At 43.6% G+C, this 26,599-nt stretch overlaps 1 protein-coding gene across 2 annotated transcripts in view; it reads right to left on the bottom strand.

Annotated features, from left to right (window-relative positions):
• Window positions 1-2,626: 2,626 nt before the first annotated feature.
• MMEL1 (membrane metalloendopeptidase like 1) overlaps window positions 2,627-26,599 on the bottom strand; it is a 138,458-nt gene continuing 114,485 nt past the window's right edge. Inside the window, exons 18-23 of one of the 2 annotated variants that reach the window (XM_033922970.1) lie at window positions 17,309-17,428; window positions 16,578-16,711; window positions 15,602-15,667; window positions 11,603-11,698; window positions 9,976-10,052; window positions 2,627-3,765 (exon numbers count right to left, since the gene is read on the bottom strand). In XM_033922970.1, coding sequence (XP_033778861.1) covers window positions 3,666-3,765; window positions 9,976-10,052; window positions 11,603-11,698; window positions 15,602-15,667; window positions 16,578-16,711; window positions 17,309-17,428 — 593 coding nt within the window. In that variant the 3' untranslated portion in view covers window positions 2,627-3,665. The remainder of the gene's footprint in view (window positions 3,766-9,975; window positions 10,053-11,602; window positions 11,699-15,601; window positions 15,668-16,577; window positions 16,712-17,308; window positions 17,429-26,599) is intronic. The other variant, XM_033922971.1, reaches the window with a different exon arrangement.

Raw genomic sequence — 26,599 nt, 5'->3', positions numbered from 1 at the left:
TTTCCTTTTGGCTAAGTCTTAATAATGATATTGTCATTTATAGCTAAAGAGACATATGATCAAGAAACTTTTATTTTACTTTTGTGATTATGATAAACATATCAAGAGCTTCAAAATAGTACCTGGCGGACCGTGAGTTTGAGACCACTGAGTTAAGGGGAATGGTTAATCTGCTGGCTGGGTTGGAGGGCAGAGGGGAGAACAGGACCATCAAGCCATTGTGACATCACTGATGAGGCTGGCTCTTATTGGTGAAATGAGGCATTATGACATCACAATCTTAGTTCTGTTTCCCAAAGTCAAACAGGATGTCATAACCAGTGGTCTCAAACTCAAAGCTTTTGCAGGGCCACATTTTGGGATTTATAGGTACTTGGAGGGCCTCAGAAAAAATAATGTCTTATTAAAGAAATGACAATTTTGTGATTATGATAAACATACCGAGGGCCTCAAAATAGGACCTGGCGGGCCGCATGTGGTCCCCGGGCTGCGAGTTTGAGACCACTGTCCTAGAGCATGTGAACAAGGTTAGCGTGCCCTAAATGAACACATTGTTACAAGATGTGCAATGCACTGAAATAGAACATCCCCTAGCATGTGATAACTAAGTCATTATTGTTACTAGGGAAAACTACTAATGAAATAGGGTTAACAAGAAACCATATGACTTGAAACTAACCATAAGAACATTGCTGGAGTATGCAATTTATCATTGGACCCTAATTAAACAATTGTAAATTAATGGAAGATATACCAACTACGTATGTTTAGTTATTACCTTTAGTGATGTCATAAATCCAATTAAATGGCCAGTCACTTGTAATTCAGGGAGATTTTTGGTATCGTTTAGTAGGATGCCAAGAACTCCCAAGGCCTTCAATGTTTAAACTACACTTTTGTGTCTGGTAGTTTGTTTCCTTGGCTTCCTCCAGAGATGGAAGAAAGAGCTGAGGGGTGTGTAACCTGTGCATGTAGTTATTTAGAGCAAACAGACCCAAATCCTGTTGGCACTGGTGAAGGAACCCACAGATGGCTGATAAAATTGGCACCCACTGCTATGCTTTTCTGTGCCCTTTTTCTCTCATTTGTTCACATGAACCTGCCTGTGTCGGTGTAATTTGCATTTTTCAACCTGCAATTTTCCGTAAGTTTGACCATTGTTGAGTTGGGTGAAGTAGTTCCTCTGGTTGTTTCAAATTGGAGCGCTGCCTTTTTCATGAGTCATTTTGAGCCCTTCTCCTTTCCCCCCACCCCATCTGCTTTTATATACTGTATTCTAGATGCAGCTGGTATCCTCAATTTGTAGAAATACTCATGATACAAGGGATCGACACAATTGTATTTGAACAGTTGTTCCAGTATCTGCTCCCTGAGCTTTAACAAGAAGACATTTTTGGAAATTAAGATATAGCACTAAAAAAGCCATCTAGCAACATCTGTCCACAGGCTTAACATCTTGCAAGCAGAAAGTTTGCAAGATGTTAATTCGTTTTCTATCCCATCCTCCCCAAAGAGCACAGGATTGGTTGCAGCACACCCTTGTGCAGGTTTTTTCCCATACATTAAAGGCCATTTTTACCACAGTGGTAAAATGACCATATTAATTTTTTTGAATTAATGGCCATGCGCTGTTACCATCAGCATGCGGCCATTTAAAACAAAACAAAAATTACCGTGTGAGCACTTACACCTATTTTGTAAATGGTAAGCAGTTAGCATGTGTAAATGGTAAGCAGTTAGCATGTGTAAATGGTAAGCAGTTAGCATGTAGACAAAATAGAGCAAGAAACATTGTTATTCACATTGTCAAATGTGACACGGACAAGAGGTCATGAACTGAAACTGAGGGGCAACAGGCCCAGGACAGATGTCAGGAAGTTCTGTTTCACACAGTGAGTGGTGTACGCTTGGAATGCTCTCCTGGAGGAGGTTGTGACGGAGACCACCATTCTGGGATTCAAGGGCAAGTTGGATGCACACCTTCTTGCAAATCACATTGAGGGATACGAGTTAACAAGGTCTTCATTAGGGAAAACCTAGCTTGGCCTCCGCGTGTGCGGGTCACCGGACTAGATGGACCTAAGGTCTGATCCGGTGAAGGCATTTCTTATGTTCTTATGTAAGCAGTTAGCATGTGCTAATGTAGAGACGATAATTGATTAGCGCACGATCACTCACTCTCTGCAACTCAAGACCCGTCCCCCTGAAACCAAAAAATTGAAAAATATTTCTAGCACATGGCTAATGCGTGCACATTTGGCACTTACCACAGGAGGACTGTGTCTTGGAGCACATCATTTGGGGGTCCTTTTATTAAGGTGCGCTAACCTATTTAGCACGCTATATGCTACGATGCCCTTAGGATATAATGGACTCCTTAGCATTTAGCACATGCTAATTTTTAGCATGCGCTTAATCGGTTTGCACCCCTTAATAAAAGGACCCCTTTAAGCACCGTTAGGCATGGGTTAGCACCTAATGTAGTTTCCTAAAAGGATTTCTGTTAGTAAAGGGGTTGGAATCCGGGATTAGCATGATTTAATTCATTGATCCTTCACAAATGCTCCCAGACTGCCTCAACCTGATTTCAGCTTGTAAAAAGGACCTTTAGCCAACACAGATAAGCGCCAGTGAAAAATATGTTTTTAATTCCAGCCTGAAGGACTGCTGACAGACAAGTTAGGACATGAATTACGACCAAAACTGACATTCATTGGGAAAAAAATATGTACATCAAAATCATTCAGTTTATTTCTTACAGACAACCCCAGGTTATTCTGATATATAAAGCAATAAGGATACCTTGCTTTCCCTACAAAGCAAAACAAGTATAGTAAAAACACATTGGCAAAGCAGCCCAGCGCGTCAAAAACTGTACGGATTCAGAACCTAAAATATTGCCTCTCAAGTACACATCCTTGTTTGGCTATCCTGAGCACTGTCTCTTGGTTTTATGACAATTTGAAAAAAAAAAAAAAAAAAGTTGCTGGCTTCCAGCCTTTCAAAGTATCCATTTGGATGTCTCTATGCAGTCCCCATGGATGCTAAAGTCTCTAGACTAAGGTAAACTGCAATTTCAATTTTAGAAGAATGAGAGAAAAAAAAAGTGTGCAAAATACTTGCAACAGCACAGAGACCCACTGCACCTAGCAAGGACTTAAAAAAACAAAAACAAAAACCCACGGTAAATAAAATCAATCTGTTTCAAATAAACGTAGGAGAATTGTTAAAAAGGCTATCAACAAGATTTATTAAACCTAGCCACATGGATAGCAGATATGATGCTAACCTTCTATACTCTTGCTGAAAAATAAATCTATTTTTTTTTTTTTAAATATAACTAGTCTTTTAAACCCTGATGGTAGAATTTTATTAACAGTCAAGATAAGTCACTGAAAACAGTCATTTTCCCACAATGCACTCTTTCACCAGCAGATGGCCAAGCTCACGTTCAAGGATCTTTGCATATTTCCTAGCGGGGCTTTTTAAACCTTAAATTTCAATCTGCTACTATAATCCGACTAGCAGCACCATTCATCTTGGCTGGGACCGAACTGGAAAAGCCACAGGTACGGCATTGGCCATACCTGTTCAGTAGTAAGAGCCAACCGAGTTTTGACAGCTTTAGGCTGTGGCGTTGAAGTGCATTCTTCGGCCTTCTTTGGCTACCAGACCCGACATTTCTCCACGGGGTCCATGGCTGCTCCCTTTTCACAGTGGAAGGCTTCTGAGAAAGCTTCAAAGTTTTGCAGGGATCCCATCACCCTGTATGTGAGGAACAAAAGAAAAAGAGGTGGGGGGGGGGGATAGGGATGTTTTGTCTGGATGAGTAAATTAACACAGGAATACAAAGTCTACTTCTTTACCTGCATGCAGAAGAGGTTCCACAGGAAGAAAACTCTTATGAAGAAAAGAAGACTCAGTGGCATAGTAAGGGTGAGAGGCACCCAGGGCGGCGGTTGTGCCCCACCCCCTGCCGCATGCACGCCCTCCTTCCCCTTTCCTGTACCTTTTAAACTTCTCCAGTGTGAGCAGCATGCCCACATCCGCATCGGCTCACCCTTTGATGTCACTTCCTAGGCGTGTCCCGGAAGTGATGTCAGAGAGAGTGCCGACGCGGGCAGCAACCTCACACCAGGGAAGCAAAAGAGATACAGGGGAAGGCAAATGGCGCATGCGGCATGGAGAGGACCGGGGGGCAGGCAGAGAGGAGGGGGGGGGGTATGTGTACTCAGCAAGACTCCACCCAGGGTGGACTGCCCTTCCCCACCTCCCCTTACTATGCCACTGAGAAGACTTTCCGTCCTGCTGGTTGTTAAATAATTTGGACGCAAAAGCTGCATACTGTAATGAGCAGATATATTCATTTTAAAAGGTGTAAAGTAAAAATAATATAACAGCTTTCATTTTTTATCCAAGGCGAAAACGCTTTGAAAACTCCTCTCTTATAAAGAAGAGAAGACTTGTCACATTCGAAGGTCTTGGTTTCCAAGCCTTCGTCACATCTGATGATTATTTCAACAAGAATTCTGCTGTCATTTGCAACACCATAGTAACATAGTAAATGACGGCAGATAAAGACCTGAGCGGTCCATCCAGTCTGCCCATAAGTTATACCCATTAAAAAAATACATGATTAAATTAACTTGTCTCTTCTTTGATATTTCTGGGCCATAGACTGTAACCTCTGGTATTGTCCTAGGTTCCAAATGCTGAAGTTGCCAACTAATCAAGCCATTGTGACATCACTGCTGAAGTTGGCTCTTAGGCATTGGTGGACTGAGGCATTATGACATCACAGTCTCAGTTCTGGAATGTTGCTACTCTTTGGGTTTCTGCCAAGTAACATAGTAAATGACGGCAGATAAAGACCCGAACGGTCCATCCAGTCTGCCCATAAGTTATACCCATTAAAAAAATACATGATTAAATTAACTTGTCTCTTCTTTGATATTTCTGGGCCATAGACTGTAACCTCTGGTATTGTCCTAGGTTCCAAATGCTGAAGTTGCCAACTAATCAAGCCATTGTGACATCACTGCTGAAGTTGGCTCTTAGGCATTGGTGGAGTGAGGCATTATGACATCACAGTCTCAGTTCTGGAATGTTGCTACTCTTTGGGTTTCTGCCAAGTAACATAGTAAATGACGGCAGATAAAGACCTGCCCATTAGTTATACCCATTAAAAAAATACATGATTAGATTAAGTTGCCTCTTCTTTGATATTTCTGGGCCATAGACTGTAAAGTCTGGTATTGTCCTAGGTTCCAACTGCTGAAGTTGCTGTCCAAGTTCATTCCTACCTATCCAACCATCCCGTTGTTTGCAGGACATCTACTGTCAGTAACATCTTCATGTTCCACATTAGTGGAGTTAACATTGATGCCCACCCTAGCCTTGGCCTAATCTACCAGTGCCTTACATAACATGAATCTTTATTTATATACTGTGAAAGCCTTTCAGTTCGAAGCGGTTTACAGGAAAAAATGGCTGAGGAGAGTCAGCGAGCTACATCAGTGGACAAAGGACTGAAAATCGTGTAGATCGCAGAGAGGGAGTTTAAGCAGGATTTTATAAGGAGGGAGGTAGATAAATAGGTAAGGATGTTCATAGTCTTAGATCAGCAGCGTGGAAAAGAGTTTCAATGGGTCCGGAGTCTTTTCATGGAGAATTTAAGGTGGGTAATCCTGTTTGGAGAAGAGGAGCGTTTTTAGGAGCTTTCTGAAGTGCATTCAATGTTCTGACCAGTTGGCTCCATTCAGGTTGGAGGCTGCTTGGTAGGGTAGGAGTCTGTTGATGAATCTCTTTTGGGTACATCCTTTGATTGAGGGGATGGCAAAGAATGATTGAGCTCGAGTGGTAGATGACTACCGGCGTCTTAATTTGATTGAGGCACCGCTAGGCCCGATTCAACTAACAGCACCTAACTCTGAATAACATGTGGTCTCTGCCGTTTTCCTAGGTGCCTACTGAGTTCGGCGCCATTTATAGAATCAGGCCCAAGGCCCAGATTCTCTAACTGGCACTTTTGTCGGTGGCCGCCTTAAAAGCGGCCGCTGATTGCACGTCAATCATTCGATGGCGCCAGTTAGAGAATCGTGCCTCCAGCAAAGGTAGGTGCTGGAACGTAGGCCAGGGTTTTCAGGGCTACATTTCTGGCGCATGCCTATGATGTGAATCGCGCCTCTAAAGGGGGTGGAGCAAACCCCCAAGACTGGCGCCCCCACCAAGACGGTGCCCAGGGCAGACCACCCTCGCTGGCCCCCCCCCCCCCCGCCCCCTTCACTGCCTTGAATGAATTTCTGCAAAAAGGCTATAAGTAAATCCAACAGATAGATAGATAGGCATGTTGTGGATATGTATATGGTTGCCTAGATAGAACGTGAGCAATATTCAGTCAGTTTATACAGGCAAAATGCTTTTTATCTAGAGAAAGTAATCTGAAAATTGCCCTCTGTGGAGATATAATTGTGGGTATTTATCCTGTGCATAGGAAATAATTTTATAAGCCTAAGTATGATTTCTGCAGGATCTGTGTTGTCCATCATCTCATGCTCTGATAACTAAGAAAGCTACTTTGTTAGTATCCTACCAGACAGAAGAACAGAAGCATATTGTTCTAAAAGCTTATTTTCCTAAGAAACATTTACTATTATGTGGACAGGCTGTACAAATATTTCCTGATGTAGCCAAGGTCATTATTCAGATGAGGGGGAAGGGCTTTCTTGCAGCTGAAGCCTAATGTTTTAGCTGCGGGATCTACTTTTTTCTTCCACTTTCTATATGGTAGTGTCTATATGGTAATTCTTCAAGTTAATGTAAATGCCCTAGTGGTGGATCGATGTTACTACAACTCAGATGTAATTGTCATGGTATTTAGGTCCCCAGTTAACCATCCACTTAGAGCAGGGGTCCTGAAACTATGGCCCGTGGGCCGGATAATGCCCTCCAAGGTCATTTACCCGGCCCCCGCTCGAGAGTTTACTGCTCATTTTCCTAACCATTGCTGGCCTGCTCCATTGTGGCTTTTTCTCACTCTAGCGGTCTACAGTTCTCACCGCTCCTCACTGCACGCCGCCAGTAACCCCCCCTCACATGAGCTGGACGGCCAGATGCACAGCGTTGATGTCACGCTTCCATGCCGCGTGACCCATCCGCTGAGCGCGTGGGCTGGCGTGCACAGCCCTGCTGCCGCTGGAAGGGTTTCTTTGGAAGTTCGGCAAGCTGGCGGGAAATTTTTGGCATTAGTGAGTTGCCGGATATTTGGGTTACTTTATTACAGGGGCTTGATAGTACTTCACTGAACATTCCAAACTTTGGTCTGCTGTTTCGGCTCTTTTTGTGAATTCCAAACCTCATTCTGGTGCTCCAATAGCGTCTCTCTGTGTGTTCCAAGACTCATTCTGGCGTTTCCATCTACTCCTTTCTGCAGGTGTTTTAGAGTGCTTTTTTGTGATCCCCTATGTGCATCTGGTAGTTTTTTTTGCTGCTTCAGCGCCATTAGCGTCGGCCGGGGGACGAGGTGACGTGACGCGCTGGGGCCGAGGACGTGTTGGTTAAAATTGTTCTTCATTTTAAATATTGTATTGTTCTTTCATGGGGTTTTTTGGGTTTTTTTTGCACTACAAATAAGATACGTGCAGTGTGCAGGGGAATTTTGTTCATGTTTCTTTTTTTCAAATTATAGTCCAGCCCCCAACAGTCTGAGGGACCGTGAAACAGCATCTTTTCCGTCACTGCCTCTTCCCTCTGGAATTCAGCACCGAATTACGTAAGAGAGATAACAACATTAGAGAAGTTCAAATCTACCCATAAAGCTTTCCTTTATCAAGTTTCAAGTTTATTAGATGGCTTGATTAACCGCTTTAGACAAAGTTTCTAAGCGGTGAACATTTAAAAAGCTACATAGCTTAGGTAACAAAACAGTCCATACAATTAATAAATAAACTTATTATACTAAAAATTAACATTGTTTAACACAAGGTAAGGAGGGATGAAATACAATTTGTAAAGTAAAGAGGAGACATCAAAGGGAAATACAAAAGGGTAATAAGACATTTAGGGGAATAAAATAAGCAGAGCAATAAAATAAAAGATTAACTTGCAAATGCATCTCTAAAAAGGAAAGTTTTTAATTCGTTTTTAAATTTTACAAACTCTTTCTCCTCCCGTAAAAACATAGGGAGGGCGTTCCATGTTTGCGGTGCCGCACAAGAGAAGATAAATTGTCTCCTTGTATTGATAATTTTTAGAGAAGGAATAGATAAAAGATTTTGTTCGCTAGATCTCAAGGTTCTCTTTGCAGAATAAGGGATAAGTAATCTAAATAAAAATGCTGGGGTCTTATTATATAAAGTTTTAAAAATAATTGTACATAATTTATGCGTAATTCGGTGCATAACAGGAAGCCAGTGAGCCTTTTTAAGGAGTGGTGTTACATGATCAAACTTTTTGGATTTCGTTATTAATTTAATTGATGCATTCTGAATGATTTGTAGTCGTTTTATTTCTTGTAAAGCAATTCCTTTAAATAGGGAATTACAATAATCGATTTTAGATATCACCAGAGAGTGAATAAGTATATTTAGTGCTTTAGGACAGAGAAATTTAGAAATTGAACGAATTTTCCGCAATCTGTAAAAGGTAGTTTTCACAATGCTACTGATATGATCGTGAAAGTTAAGTTTGTTATCAAAGATTACTCCTAAAATTTTTATATTTTTAACTATTTGTTCATTTATCATAATTTCAACAAAATAAACTTATTGAACAGCCAAAAGTTTTCCCAATTTACAATGTAAAAAAGAAAATACAATACTCATGCAAATTTTAGATACGTATAAACTTTTGAGTAGTCCACATTTAGGGGGAGAAACAATTCACATAACATTAGGAATGGAGAATTAGAAAGATTTAGGGCTCCTTTTACTAAGCAGCGGTAGAGCTTTCAATGCACGGAATAGCGCACGCTACAATGCTGCACTTGCTAGACACTAATGGCAGTATTAGCGGTTTAACGCACGTAATAGCGTGCGCTAATTTGCTGGCCACGATAGCCGCTACCGCCTCCTCTTGAGCAGGCAGTAGTTTTTCGGCTAACGCGGGGGTTAGCGCATGCGCTAAAAAGGTGCGTGCGATAAAGCTGCTAACGCGGCTTCGTAAAAGGAGCCCTGAATCTCCTGGTAGATCTATTATTACCCCTAAGGGAAGGAAATAAAAGTTTTAATTTTTAAGAACTTCGTGCAAGATGAGATCTATGGACGTTCCAATCTAAAGGAACCAAAGTAGTGAAAATGCCAGATAAGATCTTGAAAGCAATGCAGATGCATTTAAAATGAATTCCGAGATGCACAGGAAGCCAATGTAATTCCTTAAGCAAAGGAGTTACATGGTCAAATTTATCTTGTTCATTACCTGCAGTCAGGGCAGGATTAACCAATAGGCCAAGTAGGCACGTGCCTAGGGCCCAAAATGGTCAGGGGGGCCCGATGAAGGAGGGCATCAACATTGCTTTTTCCAAACGACGATGCTTTTTCCAGCATCGATCGGCAACGCTGGCCCCCCCCAATTGGCAACGCGCCCCCCCCCGATCGGCAACGCAGCCCCCCCCCCATCGACGGAAAGTAAGACAAGCAAGCCACGCGGGTAAGAAAGGCAACGGGAACTGTAATTGTGCAAGCGGTGCTGCTTGCCCAAAGCTTCCCTCTGACGCAGCTTCCTGTTTCCGTCTGGGCGCATGGTGGGGTGGGGCGGGGCAGGGGGCCCAGTGTACTTGTGTGCCTAGGAGCCCTCGATGAATTAATCCTGTCCTGCCTGCAGTTCTTTTTTTGGTTTTAAAAGGTGTCCCCAAAATGTGGACTTGATGCATAGTTGAAAATTGTCTTCTGTTTTCCATATGTGCCTCCTTTTTCTTATACATTGCTTGAGATGTATTTAAAGTAAATATTAATTTTTAAAAAACTTCTTAGTACTTGCCTGTATTTCAGAGGACTGTGAACATCCGTCTTTATAATCTGACTGGCGTATTCTGGCCTGTATGATCCACACCATACCTACAAAAATGGATCAGAACTAAATGTAACTTGTCTTTTCACAGGAATAAGAGTCTTCACCTTTAAACTGGAAACCAAATTGGCTCCTCCAGGTAAACAGAGGACCATGGTAGGGCTGTTCAGTAAACCATGAACATGTATTCAGCCCTCTTGGAAATTTAAATAGAGAATGATAACAATTGAAAATGGAGTGCAAAGGAATTTGAAAATGGGCCAGATTGGACTAAGGCTTCGAGGAAGTAAATTCCCCAAAATGTCCCAGTGCAGTTCTAGCAGCTAACGTAACAGTTAGGAAATACAGTACACCCCCGCGAATTCATGGCTTGCGAATCGTGGACTCGGTCTTTCGCGATATCTTCCGACTGCCTCTCCCGGGACCTAAAGTCAGGCTACACTACTCAAGAGCTGCTTTGGCACGCCAGATAGCAGTTCCTGAATGGTGTAGCCCAGGGATCTCAAAGTCCCTCCTCGAGGGCTGCAATCCAGTCGGGTTTTCAGAATTTCCCCAATGAACATGCATCGAAAGCAGCGCATGCACATAAGATCTCATGCATATTCATTAGGGAAAACCTGACTGGATTGCGGCCCTCAAGGAGGGTCTTTGAGACCCCTGGTGTAGCCTGACTTTAGTTCCCGGAAGAGGTGGTCGGAAAATATTTAGAATGATCGCGCACACGATTTTGCTCACCTGCCGCCACCCCAGCTGCCCTCTCCTGCCTCCCCCGCCTCCGATCCGCTCCTAAACCGCATTCGTGGTTTTTCCAAAATTTGCGGGTGTTCCTGGAACGGAACCCCTGCGAATTTCGAGGGAGAACTGTACAGTGAAACCTTGGTTTATGAGCATAATTCATTCCAGAAACATGCTGGTATATCACACTCGTATATCAAAGCGAATAGAAACTCGGACAATTCGTTCCACAACCTCAGAACTTTAATACAAAATGCTGTATGTACTTGTATTGCAAGACCTCGCTCATTTAGAACAGTCACTACACACCCGCAGCGTCAGAGAGAACCAACATCGGCTCGGTGGTCATGCATGTATACTGTATGTACTCGAATTGCAAGACCTCGCTCGTTTATCACGTTAAAATTTAATAAAAACGTTTTGCTCGTCTTGCAAAACACTTACACACTAAGTTACTCACAATCCAAGGTTTTACTGTAGTGCCTTTGGAATGACTCTTCCCCTCTCCTTTCCTCTTGTTCACAGACACGCCCATATGGGCTACCGGACAGTGTCCAATGGCCCAGATCGTTTTGGGGGATCCAATGCTTCCTGTCACCAAGCTCGTGTTCTGCGCCCCTTCTGATGTAACTTCCTACTTCCATAAGGGTGGGACGCAGCATAGAGCAGACAGCTGAAGGGAATCGCCATTGTTGCCACAGAAACAGGTTTCAAGGGGGGGCATGACCCTTATTTCCCAGGGGAGGATCTTTATGCCCGGAGGCCCCTACCTACACATGCATCGATGTGTACACATGGACACAGGGGTTGGAAAGAACTCCCCAAACCATGGTCTACATGCTTTTTCTACCTTGTACCCTACCTGTGCAAAATTGAGAAAGAACAGCTGGTCGTGTGTCAGATTCAGCCCAGGGAGCTTTGGTTCTTTGCCATGTCGGTCCACCCATTTCATATAGGCCTGTAAGAGGGGTATGCATTTGTTAGCACACGTTTGATTCGTTAGCATGCTTTAAATATTGTGGTGCACTCAAAATCCAATGTCTTGAGTGTGCTTTTAATTTCTGTATGTTAGAAAATCTTAAAAGGTTCAAAGAGAATTGGAGTCCATGGAGGCATTTGTCAGGCAATAGAAGGATTAAATCCTTAGTTCCTGGATTTACTTAGATTTCTAGACATATCCAGGTAGGGTGGGGGGATAGGGTAATTTATTTCAGTTGTTTGCAAGAATTTAAGTGTTGTTATTTGATATTATTGAGTGTATAATTGTTGCACTTTTTATGGTTTTGAAAATCAATAAAGATTTAAAAAAAAAAAAATCTTAAAATGCTGTTTTTTTTTTAATTAAAAGAAATATGAAACAAAGTGCTATAAAGCCCTGCCCATCCCCCCAATCCAAAAAATCCCCCTGGAAATGTTTTGTTTGGGGATATGCCTAACCTGTAAAGTTAGAGCACTGAGTGGGAATTGATTTCATGCATAGTACTAGTCTTGCATTGACTAAGATCCATAACGTACTGTGGCCAGGAAGCAGTAAGCTTGGGAATACCCAGTAGCATAGTAAGGGGGAGGGGTCCGCCCTGAATGCGGTCTTGGTAGAGGCGCTAGTACCCGTCCTACCCTCCATGCCCCCCCTGCTCCTTTCCACCCCCTCCTGCCACACATGTGCGCCCCTTCCCTCGTATCTCTTTAATTTTCCCTATACAAGCAACATTACGAACTTGCTGCCCATGTCGGGGTCACCTCTTTCTGACATCACTTCCGGGCCCTGCACTCAGGAAGTGATGTCAGAGGGATAGCCGATGCGATGCGGGCAGCAGGTTCGTAATGTTGCTCACTCCTGGAATATTAAAAAGGCAAGGGGGACGGGAAGGAGTATATTTGCGTAGCGGGAGGGGGAGATCGGAAAGGAGTGGGGAGGGGTGAAGAGGATGGGGAAGAGGCACCACTCACCCTCGCTTCGCCACTGGGGATACCACTGACTCTCATTTCTCTCCCCAATCCATCTGTCATAGGTAGGGTTACCAGACGTCTGGGAAAACCCGGACATGTCCTCTTTTTAGAGGACTATCCAGGTGTCTGGACGAACTTTCCAAAACCCGGCAGTTTGTACGGGTTTTGGAAAGCCCCAACCTCCGTCCGGATCTGGAGGGCACGTATCTGCGCGCGCCCCAGACCCTTCAGACATGGTCAGAGCTTGTCGGCGAAGCCGAGAGGAGGCTTTGTGGGGGTAGGGCAGGGTGAAGTGTCCTGGGTTTTAACACTCAAAATATGGTAATCCTAGTCATAAGAAAGGAAGAGAATTTATCCTGAGAAAGGCAGAGTTGTTTGACTTGGCAGATAAGAGACTTGGCATCATAAAACCCAGCTGGAGGCCAGCACCTAGCATCTATGAGTGATTACCCCAGGGTTGTGGGGATTTTATTTATTTATTTTTATCTTATTTCTTCCACTTGTGCGTGGCACATACCTATACACGCTCTAGGCGCCATTACAGAGGAAGTGGTTAGAAGAGGGTAGGGAGGACTATGGAGGGCAGGAAGGAGAGGAGAGAAGCATGTCGAATATTTCGTGGAAATTCCTAACTTTACAGATAGGAGCACCATCTATGTAAATGATATGTAAATGAGTTAAAGGAATATGTAAAAAGGAATAGAAGGGAGGAACCGTTAAACAATAGAATTCAGGGAAATTCAATTAATAAAATAAAAAAGAATAGGGGGTAAAAGCAATGGAATAAAATTTAAAATAATCCATAAACTGGGAAAAAAAATTAAAATAAGTCTGACAGAAGATTCACCTGGGATACTGCAGTGAGGAATATGATGCTTCTGCACAACTGTTGTACTTAGAGGAGGTAAATTAACTGAGGTAATACAAACACTGAAAGGATTGTCAGCTCTCTTATTTAAAGTGAATGCCAGTCGTTATGACCACACAGTCTACAAATGGCACCGTTAAGTGCTTCTGTAGGCTTGCACTTTAGAGATCTGTATAGTAAACAAGATTACAGGACTACTGACGCACTGGGTTGAAATCAGGGCAGTCTCTAATGATCTGGAAGTAGCTGATCACCCTAGCTGAAGGGTAATGCATTAGTCACCTGTGTTTAGATATAATAAAAAGCTGACCACTATGAAGCTATATTATTTATATCCACCAATCTATATACAGTAGATAGCAGTAGCTATGAAGTGGGGCCTCAGGAGCCTGGGCCCCCTCACCTGTGATTTCAGGGGCCTGGGCCCTCTCACTTGTGATTTGGAACCTTCTGCTTTCATGGCTGGTGCGGATGCCATGCCCTGCCAGCCTATCTGGCTCATGCCTACAGCAGGGGGTGGGGAGAGACATAGGGGGTGAGGCTGCTCTGTGGAATGGTAGGAAAGGGAAGCAGAAGGGAGCCTGGGCATGAAGTTGGGGGAAGATCTGAGGGTGGGAAATACACGCCCCCCCAAACAAGGTTGCATTTCGCTGCCCAGCTTTTCAGTTTCAGTATTTCACTGCTCCTGCTTTCAAGCAGTGGCGTGGTAAGGTGAGGCAGACCACCCTGTGCGCCGTCGTGGTTGGGGGCGCCAGCTCCCGTCTTCCTCTCCACCCCCTCACTCCTTCCTGCCCTCCCCCCCCACACACGCTTGCGCCCCTTCTCTTCCCTCGTACCTCTTTAATGTTCCTGGTGCGAGCAGATTCATGGACTTGCTGCCCGCGTTGGTGTCGGCTTTCTGGGATCACTACAAAAGGAATCACGTCGTCTGCAGCTTCTCCAAAATACAGCCATCAAACTCATCCATAAAACCAGAAAATACGACCACGCCGCTCCTCTTCTTCAAGAAATGCACTGGGTTACCCGTCTCGCATCGCACCGCATACAAAATTCTCCCGCTTGCCTTCAAACGTACGCGCTCGCCAGCGTTTCTCGATAAACTCCATATTCCTCATCAAGGACCCTCAGATCAGCCGACCGCAACTTATTGACCATTCCTCCAATCAAGGAACTTTATTACACTAGAAATACAAACTTTTCCGCTACAGCCCCTACTCTCTGGAATGCCATGCCACCTCGCCTCCGCCATGAAAATTCCCTCGATAAATTCAAAACTAAACTCAAAACCTTCTTGTTCCAAGACGCATTCCACAGCGCTTGATACTAACCTTCTCCAACTGCAACACACTCCACATAAAGAACCGCTACTATGAAGCGACTCCCATTCCTTAGTGTTTTCTCCCCCCCCCTCTCCTCGTACCTCCATTTACATTTATTTTTATGATGTCATTATTTACTCTCCTTTCCCCCAACTCCCTCGTCCAGGTGTGTCATCGTCTTTGTCTACTTTATGGGCTCCTGCGCTAGCGATTTTAGCGCACGCTAGACGCTAACGCCAGCATTGAGCTGGCGTTAGTTCTTGGCGTGTAGCAATGCAGCGCATGCTAAACACTCTAGCGCACCTTAGGAAAAGGAGCCCTATGTTTCCCCCCTTTTTTTTTTTTTTATACCCCATTGTTACCTCTATTTTTATGCTTTTAGCTTTGTAAACCAGCCAGATAGACGCTGAGGGTCGGTAGATTAAAATGTAAATAAACTTGGAAAACTTCCGGGTCCCGAGTCTAGGAAGTGACGTCAGAGGGAAAGCCGACACAATGCGGGCGGCAAGTTTGTGATGCTGCTTGGGCTGGGAAACGTAGAGGTACGGGGAAAGAGAAGGAGGACGCGCAGCAGGGGGGGTTTGGGAAGGAGCGGGAAGAGGGCGGAGACGAGGGCGGGGGAGGGGCATGACCACCACAGGCGCCACTCACCCTCGCTACACCACCGCTTCCATGTGCCGAGAGCCACTGAACGCGCCTCGGTAAAAGTGAAAATCACGTTTACCTTATAAGCCTGTCTGACTCCTCCATTGTCAGCAATGTTTTCTCCTAAAGTGCTGATGCCACTGACCTAGAAGACAAGAGATAGATAGGTAAGGTCGCCGTAGCTTAACCCTTTATTTGGCATTCTTGTTCAGAAGCAATAATGCGTCTCTGTGGCTCTTATGGGAGATCTACCTCTCCAAATGCCTGTTACTTGGCCCTGTTGCTCTCGTTCATCATCAAGATACGTGAAGGGTTAAATTCACCACTCTTGATGTAACTGCATATATACATATCGCTAACACAACAGTATTAACTCGGGGTAGGAGATTATACCCATAAGGTATCGGCAAGGACCCAAGTGAAAGATTAGAGAAACTGGGCCTTTCCTCCCTCGAACAGAGGAGATTGAGAGGGGACATGATCTAAACATTCAAGGTACTGAAGGGAATAGACTTGGTTGTTCACCCTGTCCAAGGCAGAGAGAACAAGAGGGCACTCTCTAAAATTGAATGTAAGGAATGTAAGGAAGTTCTTCTTCACCCAGAGAGTGGTGGAAAACTGGAACGCTCTTCAGGAGTCTGTCATAGGGGGAAAACACCCTCCAGGGACTCAAGACAAAGTTGGACAAGTTCCTGCTGAACCAGAACGTACGCAGGTAAGGCTAGTCTCAGTTAGGGTGCTGGTCTTTGACCAGAGGGCCGCCGCGTGAGCGGACTGCTGGGCACGACGGACCACTGGTCTGACCCAGCAGCGGCAATTCTTATGTTCTTATAAATGACGCTTTCTGTACGCAAAGTCTAAGCACAGTCACTTGAATAAAACTCTTCTGGTTGCTTTCCCACTAGACTGATTTGCAATGAGCGCCAATTCTGTCCAGTATAAACCGATTTGTTTAGCCACCACTAATGTGCTTATTCTGTCTTCCAGCTTTCTCTGTTTCCTTGGATAAATTATGGTGCTAAAATGTCCCCCTTTCGAGGTGTGGAAATACTCACATTCTCTCCTCCCGCCAGGTCCCATGTATAGTTGCCATACTGATAGATCATACATCGAGACTGGTCCTTGAAATGTGTAGCTGAGAAATTGCTCCACCAATCAAACATATTGCCATCTTTATCAAAATTTCTACCTATTAATAAAAAAAAAAAAATCAGTTATTTTCTGTTTAATTTGATGCAATATATGAAGGGACAAGGAACAAGGTGATAAACAGGAGAATCAACTCCACAAGTCGAACACAGTAGAGAATGACACGGTGACAAAATTCATCACCGTTCCCGTCCCCCGCGGATAACCGCAGGAAACCATCTTCATGTCATTCTTTAAGGAGAGAGGGAAGAATCAGAGTATGAATGGCCATAACCACTGACCCGCAAGCTTTGCTTTGAAGAATGCTGGTGTAGAAGGACCGAGGTTGAAACAGACACTACAGAATGACAGTCTCTGGTATCCAGAGCAGATATTGTGATGTCATAATGCCTCATTCCACCAGTGCCTAAGAGCCAATCACATCAGTGATGTCACAATGGCTTCATTATCCTTGGCTCCTATAAGAATCAGAGTATGAATGGCCACAACCACTGACCCAAAAGCTTTGCTTTGAAGATGCCGGTGTAGAAGGACTGAGGTTGAAACAGACATTACAGAATGACAGTCTCCAGCAAGTCTAAAACTGACCCTGATCGGAAGAGAATTTAAGGACATAACAGTTGAGTCTTCTCCTCACCATTGTCATCGAAACCGTGTGTGACTTCGTGGCCAATCACCATTCCAATCCCTCCAAAGTTCAATGCCTGGAGCTGGTCCTTGTTGAAGAAAGGTGGCTGAAGAATTCCAGCAGGAAATACTGAAAGCAGAGAAAGCACAACACACTTAAGTATAGCTGTTACTGAAAGGGGTATTGGAGAGCACTTTGGATTGAGCTAATGCCTTTTTCGGTAGAAGCTCAAGGTGATTTCCATTCAGGTAACATAGTTATTTTCCAGTCCCTGGAGGTCTTACAATCTAAGGGGATAATTCTATAACTGGATGCCACAATGTAGGCTTCTTGATGTCGTGTATTGAGTGCCAATTCTATAGTAGCATTTGGGTTCCAAGAAGTCACTACAGAATACATGCCTAAGTTGGCATTGGTGCGGCTATATTTTGGCACACCCACTAATGCCTCATCAATGTTAGGTGTAAATGAGTATGACCTAGTGACACAAGCCACAGATATAATGTATAGTATTCAATAAGTAATCATCCGACACAAAATCGAAACACTCTAGTGATAATAAATAACAATTAGCAATATATGATACTTGATACAAAAAAAGGAAAAAGTCTCAGATACCACAGGGGGCAAAAAGCCCAGGTCTAATGCCTAAGTTAATTGAAGAACGCTGTTAGAAACAGCAAAAAAAATGATGAGGTTGGACCGCCTACTGGTGCCCAAATAAAAGGCGCTGGAACCCCAAAGTAGGCATGGCCATTGCTGGAAGTGGCCTTAGGTGAAACATAGAAACATGATGGCAGATAAAGGTCAAATGGCCCATCCGCAGCATCCACTATCTCCTCCTCTCCCTATTGGCTAAGGCTCTTTACACCTGCATTGTGATGTCATAGAACTTTATGGTTATAGAAACATTATAACATGATGGCAGATAAAGGCAAAATGGCCCATCTAGTCTGCTCATCCGCAGTAACCATTATCTCTTTCTCTCTCCGAGAGATCCAATGTGCCTATCCCAGGCTTTCTTGAATTCAGACACAGTCTCTGTCTCCACCACCTCTTCTGGGAGACTGTTCCATGCGTCTACCATCCTTTCTGCAAAAAAGTATTTCCTTAGATTACTCCGCAGCCTTTCACCTCTTAACTTCATCCTATGCCCTCTCTTTCCAGAGCTTCCTTTCAAAGGAAACAGACTTGATTCATGCGCATTTACGTCATGTAGGTATTTAAACATCTCTAGCATATCTCCCCTCTTCTGCCTTTCCTCCAAAGTATACAGATTGAGATCTTTAAGTCTGTCTCCATGAGCCTTATGAGAAAGATCATGCACCATTTTAGTAGCCTTCCTCTGAACGAACTCCATCCTTTTTATATCTCTTTGAAGGTGCAGTCTCTTATGTAGGCCTGGAAAATCCTGGCCTATATATCTGGTGCCTTTCTTTGCCAGCATAAACTGACAGTAGTACAGAGGCTTGCCATCAGCTGATCAAGGCAGAGGAATCCCTGATCAGCTGAGCCGGCAGGACTCCCTGAAACTGTGGCTTTGGGAAGTCCTGCCGGCTCAGCTGATTGGGGATTGTCCTGCCGTGATTAGCTGAACCGGCAGGGAGATCCTCAATTCCTCTCTCTCCTTCCCTCCCTCCCATCCACCAATTCCCCCCAGTACCCCTCCACAGAGAGACCCCTCCCCAGAGCCCGACATCCCCACACCCCCCCTTGTACTTTTGATGGAAAATCGGCAGGATGGATGCCCACTGCCTCCTGCCAGCAGGCCCGCCTTATCAAAATGGTGGACCTTCCCCTTCCAGATACACCGGGAGAGGCCTGACTCTGATTGGCCCAGGCACCTAAGGCCCCATCTATTTTACAGAATACTGGGTATATGTGAGCTCTAGCGCCAGTCAAAGCTGGTGTACAAGCTAGCACCTAGAATGGGGAGATACGCACGTAACTCATAGTTCATTATAACTTACATGTTTAAGTGTGTGCCCATATGCATGCTCATATGTAATATGCTCATATATAAAGCGCACACTATCAAAGATATATGTGTACTTATAAAATAGCGCGCAACTGGATCATTGTGATTTGTGTTCACATTACAAGTTTCCAAGTTAATATAAAATTTGATTAACCGCCTAATCAAAATTCAAGGTGGTGTACAATATAAAATAATGTAAGTATTTAAAATTAACAGAATACAGATACTCGGGGGACTAGATACGAGACATGACATACAGAAACATATGGAATATGGGAAAAACTACAATCTTTAGAGGTAAAGAACAAAAAGGGAAAAAAACAAAAGGGAGGAGGGGGAAGACAGATCTTCCTGTTGTCCTAAAAAGGACATGTAAATGACTGAAATAGTGGCATTACATAGTCACTCACCACCTAAATCTAAGAACATAAGAATAGCCTTACTGGGTCAGACCAGTAGCCTATCCTCACGGTGACCAATCTAGGTCCCTAGTACCTGGCCAAAACCCAAAGAGTAGAAACATTCCATTCAGAATCCTAAAGAACAGCAAGATTCTGGAATCTCAAAGAGTAACAAAAGATTCCGGAACCCCAATGAGTAGCAACATTCCATTCAGAATCCTAAAGAATAGCAAGATTCCGGAACCCCAAAAGAGTAGCAACATTCCATTCAGAATCCTAAAGAACAGCAAGATTCTGGAATCTCAAAGAGTAACAAAAGATTCCGGAACCCCAATGAGTAGCAACATTCCATTCAGAATCCTAAAGAATAGCAAGATTCTGGAATCTCAAAGAGTAACAAAAGATTCCGGAACCCCAATGAGTAGCAACATTCCATTCAGAATCCTAAAGAACAGCAAGATTCTGGAATCTCAAAGAGTAACAAAAGATTCCGGAACCCCAATGAGTAGCAACATTCCATTCAGAATCCTAAAGAATAGCAAGATTCCGGAACCCCAAAAGAGTAGCAACATTCCATTCTACCGATCCAGGGCAAGCAGTGGCTTTCCCCATGTCTTTCTCAATAACAGACTATGGACTTTCCCTCTAGAAACTTGTCCAAACCTTTCTTAAAACCAGCTACGCTATCTGCTCTTACCACAACCTTTGGCAACACATTCCAGAGCTTAACTATTCTCTGAGTGAAAAAAAAATAATTTTTCCTCCTATTGGTTTTAAAAGTATGTTTATAGGAAGACTTGTGCACCAGTGCCAACATTTCTGTGATGAGCTGCGCCCCTGTTCTGCACCCTCCCAGGCTGCCAACAAGACAACAAACCCCACTCACTCTGCTCTGTTTAAACCATTGCAGACAGCTGTTCTAAAATGGATGAATCTTCCCCAGCAAGACCCACACACACACTACCCCAGCTGTTATGTTTTATCTCTACTATATAGATCCTCCCTAGAGAGGGCTTGAAAATTACAAACCTCTTTTGGCTAAATGTAATAGCTGTTTGAATTTCTGAGCTGCACGAGAGGAATTCAGGACATAGAATTAATGATACTGTATTTCTATTTTGTTTACCTTGATCTCTGTACAATGTGGCCAAATATGCCAGTCTGTTATCAGAGCATCACGTAATAGGAAGTTAATGGATGATTCATAGCTTTGTCCTGGCTCACAAAGAAAGACTAGTACCATCCACAGCTCAATATTGCCCTCGACAAAAGATCTGTATCTATTCCACAGGAGCTACTGTGATGAATCTTTTTTTTTCTGCTATGTTTTTTTTTAACCAGCGCTGCTTGGAACAACTGTGTTTTCCCCCAAATCAAATTAGTGATAAAAGCATTCCTCACATGTTTCATGAAGAATAAATCAAAACCTTTCAGTAGAACACACAACAGGATAAGAATAATTCTCCAATGAAATGACCTCATGCAATTCTCCTACCGGAATGACCCCTGAGCTGGCAACCAGGTTGTAGTGCATGTGTCCAGTGTTAACGATTTTCATGTTCTGCATCAAAAGCACTGACAAAATCTCTGTATGGCGGATTCAGCATTCTGGTGACTAGGTGATTAAAGCTCTGACCATTCTAAGACTAACAGCGAAAACCTGTTGGCACTGCCAAACATTTTTGAAAACGAGCCCCTTAATGTTTACAAAAGATAGACATCCATAAGACGGTTTAAACTGGCACTTGGACATTACACTGGTCAAAACGTTCAAGTGGGCTCTGGAGGTTGTGTTAAAAGCAATTAGCATTGCTAGGTTTTAAAAAGGTTTGGACAAATTCCTGGAAGAAAAGTCCATAAAACATTATTGAGATAGACTGGGGATGGTGAGTGCTTATCCCTGGGAGTAAGTGGCATGAAGCTTTGCTACATTTTGGGATCCTGCCAGGTATTTGTGACCTGGATTGGCCACTGTTGAAAATAGGGTGCTGGGTAGATGGTCATTTGGTCTGTCCCAGTATGGTTATTCTTATGTTCTTACTAAAGTGGTCATTAGACTTAGTCTTAAAGTGTATGGGAACTCCAGATCCATGCAAAGAAGGGGCATAGGGTGAAGATTCCGGAACCCCAAAGAGTAGCAACATTCCATTCAGAATCCTAAAGAATAGCAAGATTCCGGAACCCCAATGAGTAGCAACATTCCATTCAGAATCCTAAAGAACAACAAGATTCTGGAATCTCAAAGAGTAACAAAAGATTCCGGAACCCCAAAGAGTAACAACATTCCATTCAGAATCCTAAAGAATAGCAAGATTCCGGAACCCCAATGAGTAGCAACATTCCATTCAGAATCCTAAAGAACAACAAGATTCTGGAATCTCAAAGAGTAACAAAAGATTCCGGAACCCCAAAGAGTAGCAACATTCCATTCAGAATCCTAAAGAATAGCAAGATTCCGGAACCCCAATGAGTAGCAACATTCCATTCAGAATCCTAAAGAACAACAAGATTCTGGAATCTCAAAGAGTAACAAAAGATTCCGGAACCCCAAAGAGTAGCAACATTCCATTCAGAATCCTAAAGAATAGCAAGATTCCGGAACCCCAATGAGTAGCAACATTCCATTCAGAATCCTAAAGAACAACAAGATTCTGGAATCTCAAAGAGTAACAAAAGATTCCGGAACCCCAAAGAGTAGCAACATTCCATTCAGAATCCTAAAGAATAGCAAGATTCCGGAACCCCAATGAGTAGCAACATTCCATTCAGAATCCTAAAGAACAACAAGATTCTGGAATCTCAAAGAGTAACAAAAGATTCCGGAACCCCAAAGAGTAGCAACATTCCATTCAGAATCCTAAAGAATAGCAAGATTCCGGAACCCCAATGAGTAGCAACATTCCATTCAGAATCCTAAAGAACAACAAGATTCTGGAATCTCAAAGAGTAACAAAAGATTCCGGAACCCCAAAGAGTAGCAACATTCCATTCAGAATCCTAAAGAATAGCAAGATTCCGGAACCCCAATGAGTAGCAACATTCCATTCAGAATCCTAAAGAACAACAAGATTCTGGAATCTCAAAGAGTAACAAAAGATTCCGGAACCCCAAAGAGTAGCAACATTCCATTCAGAATCCTAAAGAATAGCAAGATTCATGATTTATTCTTCATGAAACATGTGAGGAATGCTTTTATCACTAATTTGATTTGGGGAAAAACACAGTTGTTCCAAGCAGCGCTGGTTAAAGTGAAAGGTGATAGCTACATGAGTTGGTGGTGGAGATGAGGACAGGATCTCAATTCATGAAAGCATTGTGCAAGTACAGGTACTCGTCGACTTATGCGAGTTACGACTGTTCGACTTTACAACGCGTTTAGCTGTTAGCAGCGCCAGTCTCCCGCACCCCCAAGTCTCGCTACGCAGCAGTAATAATATAAAGAGGACCTGGCGCCACAAAGGGATTGTCAGAGGGTTTATGTACTGAATAAACTCCTCGCCCATTTTGAAAAAATGGACCCAAACACTGAACGATTTGCGAGGATTGAACAGATGGCACGCGACACATTTCGTCCTTATTGCGAAATTTATGAAGAGAAAAAACAAACAATTCAGACGAAGCTCACTATGTGTATGAAAGGAGCAACTCCTCCCCTCGCCCCATCCGTAGCCTCGCCTGATGAAGGCGATATCGACAACCCGCAGCCAAGCACCAGTGGTGTCAGGAATTAAATGTATTTCTTATTTTTGTATGTTTTCCACATGTTAAACCAATTGTACTGTTGTATGCTGGGTTTGACTTAGAAAGTAAGAAAATGTTGATAAATTATTACTTTAAGATAAGAACATAAGAAGTTGCCTCCACTGGGTCAGACCAGAGTTCCATCGCGCCCAGCGTCCATCCGCTCCTGCGGCGGCCCATCAGGTCTATGACCTATGAAGTGGTTCCTGACCATTTATATAACCTACCTCTGCTTCTATCTGTACCCCTCAATCCCCTTATCCTTCAGGAACCTATCCAAACCTTCCTTGAATCCCCCTTCCTTGAAGATGATTGTAATGTCTAATACAGTATTCTTACCTTAATCTAAGATAGGCCGACTTACATCCCGATCAACTAACGACCTGTCAGTCGGAACCAATTGTGGTCGTAAGTCGACGAGTACCTGTACAGAGGAACTCTAAGGGATTGTAGAGCCTAGTAGTTGGCATGGATGGACAAACTTGAAAGGAGAAGACTGGTGACTTATGGTCCTGTTTCTTTTTGGCAACTACTTAAACAAGATTTAAACAAAAAATTGTTTTTTGTTTATAGTTTTTTAGATTTATAGATTACTTGGATTAAATTTTTGTCTTTGTCTTTTCTTTGCTTTCCTGTTTTAAATGGCGTTCTTTTCATTTCTTGTTTTTATATATTTTGATAAATCGAAGTGCGGTTAAAACTTTTAATAAACAAACATTCTGCCCTATATATATACAGTTTATTATTAAACTGAATTTTTTAATGCATGTATCCCCTCCTTTACTAATGCGTGGCGTGGGTTTTAGCGCCGGCAGCGGCGGCAACTGCTTCGACGCTCACAGAATTCTTATGAGCGTCGGAGCAGTTACCGCCGCTGCCGGCGGTAAAACCCACGCTACGCGTTAGTAAAGGGGGGGGGGGGCGAGTGAGGATATGCAGGCATACACAAATTAAAAAAAAACAAAAACGCCCCAACAAGCCAGCAATTAAATTTTCAACACAGATGAGTTCTTTAAACGCATTCATGTTTCTGTTCATCCCTGGACTGAGCTCTGATCGTCATTTTGGTTTAGGACCAACTTGTCTCGTTTGCTCAAGGTGTTAACTTTTTAAACCTCTAAGTCAAATGCTCCTGAAGCTAATAAAAAGAAAAGAGGCAATGTCCATCGATGAATATTTTGATAATCACAAGAAGGCAAAAAAGCAGAGCGATACGGGCCAATTCTACGGCTGTGAGAGAGCTACAAAAGTGTCCAAAATGCAGAAAGAGCCAGTTGGCCAACGACCAACTTAAACAAACCACAACTGAATCTAGAAAAATCACATCTTCCCCCAGAGCTTTTGAGTATGGGTTTAGAATTATTTTTGGAGCGACTTTGCCCCCAACTGTATTCTAAGGCGGACATTTAACCTTCCAACTCCCCAGCAACTTGGCTCCACTTTTATCTTTAATATAGTCAATACCACTGACGCTGAGCTTGTGGATTATGTTAGCGTTATGAAGTGATACTGATGAGCTCACATCTGCAGCGGAACTTTCATTCCACCTGATACAACACACAAAAAAATCTTTCTAACATCTGGTGGGAGAAAGAGGGGAAATGTGGTCATGAAAATATCAAGAAACAAGCCGTCAAGAGTGAATCATTATTTATCTGAAATTAATCCTAGAAATCAGGTCAAGTAACATATCTAAAACAGAAGTTGATTAACAATGCCTAAAGCTATATGTCATAAAACACCAGTTATAAAGTACAACCAAACAAAAAAATGGCGTTGAATTTAACAACTGTGACTAAGGGCTCCTTTTACTAAGCCGCGTTAGGGCTTTAACGCACGTTACATTGCCCCCCCCCCCCCCGCGCTAGACCTTAACGCCAGCATCGAGCCGGCGTAAGTTCTAGAAGCGTAGCACGCGGTAATTTCCTGCGTGCGCTAAAAACGCTAGCGCAGCATAGTAAAAGGAGCCCTAATTCTCCTGCTAGTGCTGTTAAGGACCTTCAAACTGACCCCCGAGTAGCGTAACTCGCTGTAGTGGTCGCCTAGCTGTTCTTAGTGTTTATATAATTCTTAGGGCTCTTTTTACTAAGGTGCGCTAGCCGAAAAATTACCGCCTGCTTAAAAGGAGGCGGCATCGGCTAGCACGCCCTAAAACTGCTAGTGCGCCTTTGTAAAAGGAGCTTTTAGTGTTTCAATCTTAATATTTTACATAAATATTATGCAGATTTGAAATAAATATATTTTTAACTTAGCTTGTGCATAGTTCATCCCCATGCTATCCGCTCACGGCGGCAGAGTTTGAAAAGGCAGATATAAGTTATGTATCTCCCCGACCTTGATAAAGGATAGCGAAATGCATCGGCAAGGGGATGAACTATGCACAAGCTAGGTTAAAAATATATTTATTTCAAATCTGCATAATATTTCTATAAAATATTAAGATTGAAACACTAACCCCCTCTTCTACTAGACCGCGCTAGCGGTTTTAGTGTGGGGAGCTGCGCTGAATGGCCCGCGCTTCTCCCGGCGCTAAAACTGCTAGCGCGGTTTACTAGAAGAGGCCCTAAGAATTATATACAGTGGTACCTTGGATTACGAGCATAATCTGTTCCAGGAGCATGCTCATAATCCAAAATGCTCGTTTAGCAAAGCAAAGTTCCCCATAGACAATAGTGGCAACAGCAACGATTAGTTCCAGAACTCGGGGTATGTACCTGTCGGGGCCGGGTGCTGCAGCGCCGTCTCCTCCATCCGCCTCCTCCGTCCGTCATGAAGAACAACCCCACAGTGCCTCTTCGGGGGGGATGCCTTTAATGTGCCAGCTGCTGGAAAATCCGCAGTGCCGTTTCAGAGGGAAGCCTCCTCCATCCGCCTGCCAGCCCTCCATGTCGGATGCCCCTTGCATGCTGGAGAGCCCCCACCCGAGCCCACGCAGCCGAGCGCTGCCCCACCCACACGCCGCCCATGACACACACAATGCCGATGATTGACGCTGTGCGCGTCACACGCAACGCGCAGGGGGGGGGGGATGGCGCCCGGCTCAGACAGAGGTCCTCCAACCTGCGGAAGGCACCCGACGTGGAAGGCTGGCCGGAAGAGGAATCCCCCGAAGCGGCGATTCCTGGACTGTAAGTGCTCGTTGATCGGGGCAGTGCTCGGTTTGAGAGTCAAAAATTTTGC

This window comes from Geotrypetes seraphini, chromosome 15 (assembly GCF_902459505.1).
Source record: "Geotrypetes seraphini chromosome 15, aGeoSer1.1, whole genome shotgun sequence".
In the NCBI taxonomy this organism is placed as follows: Eukaryota; Metazoa; Chordata; class Amphibia; order Gymnophiona; family Dermophiidae; genus Geotrypetes; species Geotrypetes seraphini.
This window is presented reverse-complemented; position numbering and strand designations above follow the sequence as displayed.